The sequence below is a fragment of the Sinocyclocheilus anshuiensis genome, unplaced genomic scaffold (assembly GCF_001515605.1).
Source record: "Sinocyclocheilus anshuiensis isolate Anshui unplaced genomic scaffold, SAMN03320099.WGS_v1.1 scaffold319, whole genome shotgun sequence".
NCBI classification, from domain to species: domain Eukaryota; kingdom Metazoa; phylum Chordata; class Actinopteri; order Cypriniformes; family Cyprinidae; genus Sinocyclocheilus; species Sinocyclocheilus anshuiensis.
The window spans coordinates 1,525,439-1,533,818 of record NW_015552566.1 but is presented as its reverse complement, the minus strand read 5'-3'; the positions used below and the strand labels follow the sequence as shown (position 1 = coordinate 1,533,818).

At 39.2% G+C, this 8,380-nt stretch overlaps 3 protein-coding genes across 5 annotated transcripts in view; all 3 read right to left on the bottom strand.

The window, feature by feature from the left end:
* Positions 1 to 1,492, bottom strand: part of LOC107664931 (exonuclease V-like) — a 3,988-nt gene extending 2,496 nt beyond the window's left edge. Inside the window, exons 1-4 of one of the 3 annotated variants that reach the window (XM_016455630.1) lie at positions 1,183 to 1,492; positions 876 to 966; positions 491 to 744; positions 302 to 406 (exon numbers count right to left, since the gene is read on the bottom strand). In XM_016455630.1, the coding sequence (XP_016311116.1) occupies positions 302 to 406; positions 491 to 744; positions 876 to 966; positions 1,183 to 1,276 (544 nt within the window). In that variant the 5' untranslated portion in view covers positions 1,277 to 1,492. Of the gene's footprint in view, positions 1 to 301; positions 407 to 490; positions 745 to 875; positions 1,132 to 1,182 lie in introns of those variants that run through there. The other 2 variants (XM_016455631.1, XM_016455629.1) reach the window with 2 other exon arrangements.
* A 2,804-nt stretch (positions 1,493 to 4,296) lies between these two features.
* LOC107664933 (filamin-interacting protein FAM101B-like) lies at positions 4,297 to 8,371 on the bottom strand. The gene is made up of 4 exons (XM_016455632.1): positions 6,279 to 8,371; positions 5,856 to 5,935; positions 5,238 to 5,729; positions 4,297 to 4,683 (listed from the first exon to the last, which is right to left on the bottom strand). The coding sequence occupies exons 1-3, from the start codon at positions 6,465 to 6,467 to the stop codon at positions 5,414 to 5,416; spliced, it is 585 nt and encodes a 194-aa protein (XP_016311118.1). The 5' UTR covers positions 6,468 to 8,371; the 3' UTR covers positions 4,297 to 4,683; positions 5,238 to 5,413.
* LOC107664902 (filamin-interacting protein FAM101B-like) lies at positions 4,681 to 5,268 on the bottom strand. Its single transcript, XM_016455586.1, has 2 exons — positions 5,252 to 5,268; positions 4,681 to 5,175 (listed from the first exon to the last, which is right to left on the bottom strand). The coding sequence occupies exons 1-2, from the start codon at positions 5,266 to 5,268 to the stop codon at positions 4,860 to 4,862; spliced, it is 333 nt and encodes a 110-aa protein (XP_016311072.1). The 3' UTR covers positions 4,681 to 4,859.
* Positions 8,372 to 8,380: the final 9 nt, after the last annotated feature.

Here is an 8,380-nt window from a genome sequence, read left to right as displayed (position 1 = left end):
ACATTTTATGGAGGACTGTTTCCTGATCCTGGTAGAGTAGACTACAATGCCGGCTGTTCTGACACACAGACTGTAGGTTTTTTATATTTAAAGAATTTGCGACTGACGCTTAAAGCGCGAGTTTTGAGCAGTGTAGAGTAGCGCTTGTGGAAAATAATGTGTTTTTTTAACCTTAAACCACATAAACACATTTCATTACACCAAATACACTAAATAATGTTCTTTTTAGCAACATCATATGACCCCTTTAAAACTGATCTGAGTACCAAACCTAACACTGTTTTAACATTTGTCAACTCACCTGCTTCCAACAGCGGTATCATGTGCAACATGTTGAGAAGTTTGATGGCTTCTGCATCTTCTCTAGTGCAGATATCTACAGGGACAACGTCCTGAATCTCCCGTTCTGGAGATTAAATTCATGGATCGGATTATTGAATATGATTGAGATATTATGTTGCACTGTGTTCAAATGTGTATCAGTGTTCACCTCTTGATAAATGAATTTCCTTTCCGATCTGCACCTCAGCACGTTGCATTTCCTTTCTCTTGACAAATGGCTTTAAAAGACCGTAAACAGTCTTCATCTCACACCAAGACTGGTCGCACAGGAGGGTCACACTCAGATGCCGCTTGAAGAAGCGTTGCATTGGGCTGAAGCGGTTTTCATGAAGGCATTTTCTCTTTAAACCCCTCACATTTTCTGTATTTACAGTTTCTTGTCCCAAAGCCTCTTCATTCCTGCTGAATAGAAGAACAATGTTATGTGACAAAACAAAGAAATAACAAATGTTGCAGTTCAGTAGAATAACTTGGGTTCCATGTCTGCACACACCATCTAACAATTTTCCACAAACCATCATCATATGACTTACTTGTGCACTGATGATGAGATGGACGCACAGGGGCTATCAAAGTTCACCGAGTGTTTACCATCAGATTCACTATTGAGATGACACTGGGGCTCTCGAAAGACATAAAACATACATTGTTTGTATGTATAAACTTTAACAACTATGTACCTTATTATTTTCAGTGGAAATATAAGACACAGGTAAAAAGATATCAGATTATAGACAAACATACGAAGTTACACACATAATACGACAGTGCCATCCTGTGTCCAAAATTAAAAGTATGACTAAATTCACAACAAATTACCAAAATTACACACTATTTTACCTATGTTTTGTTGCTCGGAAGGGATGTTGAGAAATTCCGAGTCGCTAATATCGTCCCAGTCATCGAACAGTTGTTGTGATCCAGACGCATCCATCTGAAAACGAAACTCAAGAAGCTCTGCCCATTCTAATCTTTACACCATCGTTTCAGGAACATAATATAATAATGTATATAAAATATACACGCTTGTATATTTGTTATAGTTGTTTTACATTATATTCCGAAGTTGTATTATTTGGCATACGACATGCTCGAACATTTCCCTACAATATCCCGCCCCCTTGAACTTCTTTGTTTGCTACAAATGTATTCGATTGGCTAATGCTCTATGCCCCGCCCACTTCAATGCTTTCATTACAAAGCCACAACTGATAAAAAACAGACGTTCTGCATGGATAAGCAAAAACACTTCCTATGAATTCTGCAAAACAAAACACTGTTATAAAAATGACACGTTCGCACATTTTAAATGAAAAATAAACCATAATGAAATCGATCAAATTTATTTATATTTCCACTAGGAAATGTATTGTAGATTTCCGGTATAGTTGCCATGGAGATATATTTAGTATACAATAGTTGTAGTTGTTTCCAGTATTTAAATAAAATTAGCATATTAACTCTCATAAAACAACGACCAAGAAACATAACTGTGGATCAGAACACATCAGATCAGACCATTTCATTCTCATATTAACACAGGTGGGTAGTTTAACTCAGGAAAAAGGGGCCTCTAAGTAACACTAGCCTTCTCTATTCTTTTTCTATACTATCTACTAGTTTTCTTTTTATTATATATATATATATATATATATATATATATACCTTGCTACATGTACTGCGTTAGGCTAAACGAGACTTGTCATAGCACTTGCATATTATTGTTCTTTTGTTGGTTTTGATTGCTTCTATTGTCATCATTTGTAAGTCGCTTTGGATAAAAGCTGGTAGGAGCTGCTGCACTCATATCTGAGAGCATGAAAATATTTCATTGTTTAGCTGTCTGAAATGAATGGCCTGTAGTTTGCCTAACAGTCTGTTAAAATGCAGTAAATTGTGTGTGTGTGTGTGTGTGTATATGTGTGTGTGTGTTATATATATATATATATATATATATACCTTGCTACATGTACTGCGTTAGGCTAAACGAGACTTGTCATAGCACTTGCATATTATTGTTCTTTTGTTGGTTTTGATTGCTTCTATTGTCATCATTTGTAAGTCGCTTTGGATAAAAACGTCTGTTAAATGACTAAATGTAAATGAATATAGGAAAGATGCTGTACAGCCACTAGTTTTGGCATCTTCACAATAATTTAACATTAACATAATGATCTAAATCACAGGACTTTTGACATTGTCTCCTTCTCAGGTATCACAAGAGGGTTAACCCTTGAGACAATTCAGCGGAAAACAACACTAGCTGAAACCTTTATAACAGACAAAAAGCCTCTATACAGTCTACACAAGCAACACGTGAGACCATGAGAGTGCTGAAGAACAAGCATGGAGGACACACATGCTCCCAGAAGACCTGTAAACAGCAAAAAGGAAGTAGACAACACAAACATTTGTCGGTATCCGTAGCTAGGCCTGACCAATATAAAAACATGCCACCAAAGGCAGCCATGAGCCAGTCCCAGGAGAGTCTGAGGTGGGTGGGAGTGCTGGCCAACCCTGTAGAAGAAGAAAAGAGGATTGAGATGTATAAAACCAACAGAAGGAAGCGCTATCTGGCCGCTCAAGATCATCTCATGAAGAGCTTGGCCTGACCTGACAGCCAGTCAAGTGCTTGTATTAGTTAAACTTATACATTATACCATGTAGACTTGAAAACAATTGCCTTCATGTTTAATCTGCATTTAAGGCCATATTTGTAATACTATATCTGTAAAACTTACTCACACCTCTAGGGGGCTCTCAAGAACAACAAATGAGAAGATTACTAGTTGCACTACTTTGTGTTTGAACTAGGGTCTTGTTTTCAAGCATGATGCAAAAATGCAAACATTAAGGACAATGCACGTCACTTTAAAAATTTATTTATTTAATTTGAACAGTTAATAACCATCTTAAAGGAATTTGAGTTAAAAGAATAACAATTTTACACAGCACAGCTACAGAATTTAAAACCAGCACAGAAGTAAAGAGAATTGAAACAAGAACAAAAAATAAATAGGGAAATGTGCCACTGATAAAAACATTTTAAACTGAAATGCTGTTATTTACATTATAATTTATTTCAAACACTGGTCTACAGATACCTCTGTCTGCAGTATCAGGCACGATTGAGTTTAGTTCTAATGTGACCTTACTTCTAATTTATCCTTCACGAGTAACAACACAGAGAACGACTTACTAAATCCAAGCAGAGCTGTGGAAGTTAGCTAGCCTTTACATAAAGAAAATATGGATAACAGCATAAGTGTCCTAATGGAGACTTACAGTAGTAAAATATGCAGATAAGGTTGGTTTAAGATGGAGTTAATGTTTTAACCCAGATACACTCACCACCCTTGTGCAAAGACACACTAACATACCCTGTATTTTCAGAAAACACTTTTTAGGCCCTAATATATGAACGTTACCCCTTCTACAGCTCAGTGAGATTGAACCTGTTAAATAGAAACATGTAAAAGGTATGTACTAAAAAAATCCACCGTTGTAACCCAGTCCCAGGGGCGCGGGAAGATGTTTTCGGTTGGGGGTGCTGTGTGTGTCCGTGTTGGGTGGCGGGGGGCTGGTTCACTTACGTCGGTGCTCGTGCTGGGGCTGTAGTTTGGATGCCGATTTTGGAATGTTGATGTTGCTGGGATGGGCATTTAAACAAATCTAAAATTCGCTTTTGCGCCATTATCTCCGTGTATTAAAGTTAATCTTGTTTGCTTTCTGTATGGTTCATGTCTGATACCACGCGCGCTAGCGTCACGTGTTCATGAGGATTAGGCTAATCATCCCATTTAGAAAACATCACAAGTAAAATTTATCATGTTTATAAAGATAAACATGGGTTTATTATAGCCCACTTACAATTTACATTTCAGAGATCATTACAAATAAATTATTAAATGCTAAAACTGAATAAATTTAAATGAACAAACTTGGCGTGGCATTTGCAACCATGTGAAAACAGGGGGTGCTGCAGCCCCCTCAGCACCTCTACTTCCCGCGTCCCTGCCCAGTCCTAAAATCCACTATTGTATTATTCTAATACTCAATTTATGATGGGGTAAATAAGTGCTCTCAAGTAAATCACATATCTCTATATCGGCCAACTATGTGTCAACATTAAATCTAACCTTCAAACCAATGATGGTCCAAGATCAGCACAGAATATCTGAAACTTGAATCTCACTATTAAATAATCAACCACATTCCTACATACAATTAAAAACCATTTCTGTACATTACCATTGAGAACTGATGGAGAAAACCCATACAAATCTCCATACGCTGCTCCTAACCAAACCTTCAAACAGAGCAACACAGTTGCTTACTCTCCTTCAGCCTAAAACAAACTAAAACTGCACATCTGTCTAGGGATCCCCTTTCCAACTGTCAACAATTTCAGTCCGAGTTTCCTTTTTTTCCTCTTGGGACTTGGGATGAATGCAGGCGGTGGTTTATAATTGGTACATATGGGGGTGTAATGTCAGGCACAGATGACCGAGTGTCTTTCAAAGACCAGCCTGGCAATCAGAAGCCTGCAGCTCTACAGCAGAGAAGAAGCGCTTGGTCAGCTTATGCCCATCATAATTGAGCTGGGTGGTGTAGAAGGTCCGGGTGTGTTTGGGGTACACTATAGTGGTGCTCTGGTAGCGCTGCACCCGCTGACGGGGCTGGAACTCCAGCTGGGTCTTGTAATGTCTCCAGGTGCTCTGAGGCAGGGCCAACACCGTCTGGCTGCACATCTCCAGACCCAAACCCTTGGGCTGCAGGGTCACGTACTGGATGAAGTGCCGATCTGAATCATAACGCACTGACGACGTGTATCTGTAAGAACACGTGTTACAAGTTAGTGCTACATATGAATTGCACCTGCCACAGCAAAAAACCTTCAGCCTAAAACAAACTAAAACTGCACATCTGTCTAGGGATCCCCTTTCCAACTGTCAACAATTTCAGTCCGAGTTTCCTTTTTTTCCTCTTGGGACTTGGGATGAATGCAGGCGGTGGTTTATAATTGGTACATATGGGGGTGTAATGTCAGGCACAGATGACCGAGTGTCTTTCAAAGACCAGCCTGGCAATCAGAAGCCTGCAGCTCTACAGCAGAGAAGAAGCGCTTGGTCAGCTTATGCCCATCATAATTGAGCTGGGTGGTGTAGAAGGTCCGGGTGTGTTTGGGGTACACTATAGTGGTGCTCTGGTAGCGCTGCACCCGCTGACGGGGCTGGAACTCCAGCTGGGTCTTGTAATGTCTCCAGGTGCTCTGAGGCAGGGCCAACACCGTCTGGCTGCACATCTCCAGACCCAAACCCTTGGGCTGCAGGGTCACGTACTGGATGAAGTGCCGATCTGAATCATAACGCACTGACGACGTGTATCTGTAAGAACACGTGTAACAAGTTAGTGCTACATATGAACTGCACCTGCCCAGAGCAAATCACCCAAATCCCCAAATCATGTGATAGTCACAGTAAAAAAAAAGAAAAAGAAAAAAATTAACTCACCTTATTTCTTTTAGTGGCAGAGGATCAAGTTCAATTCCTTCTCCATAGGACAACGCATGCAACTGGCGATTATTAGGAACCTGTAATTACGTTTTTTTTTTAAGTATTGCTTTATAAATAATTAATAAACAAATATGTATATATTAAAAAAATTATTTAAGTAACATGTACAGTAAATACAAATTAACTGAACTAATTACAAATTAACACACACACACATATATATATATATATATATATATATATATATAAACACACAAATAAAAAATAAACTAAAATATTACTATTTTTACAAAAGCACTTAAATATTGCGTTAATTTTGTATTTTAAATACATTTAAATAATGTTTATATTCATACATATAAATATTTAATGTACTTTTTGTACTATTAAATGTCATGGATTTGCATTAAGGAATCATACCACAGCTGTCCCTCTGTTCTCGTCTTCTGTAATCGGGGTTCCAGCCCCGGTGCCCTGCAGTAACCAAACACTCGGGCTCGGACTCGGAGGCAGACCGGAGTCAGGACTGTCCAGCGGCCGATCAGCTTTCAAATTCATATCCAGCGGATCATCGTCACACGCATTCCGCAAGTTCAGTCTTCCCACCATTGCTTTTAAAGTTGCTCAACACTTGCGGGCCAGTTCCACAAGCTCTTCAAATAATGCAGTTAAATCGAATTATGTGCAAAATTGTCTTTCTCTGTTGTTCTTACGGGCAACCCGGTTTAACAGTGACCCGGGCGGATCGTGTAAAGTAAACCAGCTGTGTGATGCCGTGAACGATCGTCGATAATCCGTTTCGTGGCGCTGGCTCACCGCTCCCGTTTCCTCCGAGACCTTGAAACGCAGATCTGAAGGAGCTGCAAATGTGCTTGTTGTCGCCAAGTTCAAATGGATTTACATTAAAAAAAAAAAGTCAGAGCAAAATGGAAAGTTCCCTGACTTCGCTCTTGAGCGCATTCAGTCAGGGGATCATCGCAGGGGAAGGTAATGCAAGTTTCCCCGCTTGTCAGCCTGCTTGCATTCAAAATTGTCCACACTCAAAGACGTTCATTGTTTTACAAGCGCCTGCAAGAAGGGAGACGCCTTTAAAACTGCCTCCCACTGCTGATTGGAGTGCCAATTAGAGAGAGTCAGGAGGCCCTCCCTTTAAACACAGGCCAACTTCACCAAGCTTAGAAACAAGTCAAGTTAAAAATCACACAAATCAGTAAAAAAAAAAAAAAAAAGAAAGAAAACCGTTTCACTATCTATCTATCAGTTCATCAATCCATCCGTCCATCCATCCATCTGTTCATCCATACATCCACCAGTACATCTATTCCTCCACCCGTCCATCCATCTGTCAATCTATCCATCCAACCATCTATCTGTCCATTCATCAATCGATATATGTATCCACCCGTACATCCTTCCATCCATCAATTTGTCCATTCATCTATATCTATCTATCTATCTATCTATCTATCTATCTATCTGTTCATCCATCAGTCTGTCCGTCCATTCATATATCAATCATACATAAAATGTCAAAAACAGTTTTGTCAAAGTCAACACAGTCAACAGATTTGTATTGACAAGAATTTTTATCTGCAGTTGATATTAAAAAGATGCTGTCCTTTTCACAGAAGGCAGGAATGTTTTCATTTTAAGCAATCAACAGTATAAATCACAGCAGAAATCAATGCGAATAATATTGCATACAAACATTACAGTAGCCCATCCGACACATAAATCATACATTCATTGCAAACACTTTAGCGTTGATATGCACTGCTGTTTTAACAAGTACAAAGCCATGTGCAGAGAATACACAATTATGGAGAGGGTGATGATGGATAAATGACTAAGATTACAGTAACCCGATTCCAGAGTTATTAAAAGAACTATAAAATAAGTTGTCAAACAATATACAATAACTTCCTTTACACAATTGAACAGCAGATGACGCAAAGTATAAGAACGTATCCTCAGTGTGCACACTATTATTTCTGCATTCCAATAATCTCCCATGAACTACAGTTATTGTTCGCAGAGAAAATATGTCTACCATGGGAAAGCGAGGGTGGTAAATATTTCTTCCTTACAGCTCCTGTAGGATTAAAACATCTACAATATGTTTGTTTTTTTCACCTCAACCTGGGAAAGTATTTCAAAAGCCAAAACAACTGGTTTGTCATTTCAACAGGAGACAGGAAATCCCAAGCTCCTCTGTTGTGAAGCACCTGAGACCTCATTCTCCTACTCCACAGGCACCTTTACCCAGAGCAACAGCCAAGTTCCACACAGCCGTTTACTGTTATAGTGAGGGGACAATTACAAAAACGTTGGCTTTAAATCATTTTGATGCTGAAATCCCAGTACAGAAGACTTTGTGCCAGAATAGCAGCAGGTTACTTTTCTGAGCCACACTGCCCTCTGTTTTGCTTTAAGTGCAAGCATATTTCAGAGAAATGTGCAAAGTAAATGACACTGTGGGTATTAGTGTTGTAAAGTGGAGGAAAAAGGGGGGGGGGGGGGGC

Bases quoted from the DNA above. Each gene is read 5' to 3' on its own strand.
- LOC107664933 (XM_016455632.1), bottom strand. From the start codon at position 6,467: ATGGTGGGAAGACTGAACTTGCGGAATGCGTGTGACGATGATCCGCTG. The intron at 5,936-6,278 runs GTATGATTCCTT...ACGTAATTACAG, and splicing joins AGAACAGAGGGACAGCTGTG to GTTCCTAATAATCGCCAGTT. The intron at 5,730-5,855 runs GTGAGTTAATTT...GTGTTCTTACAG, and splicing joins CTGCCACTAAAAGAAATAAG to ATACACGTCGTCAGTGCGTT.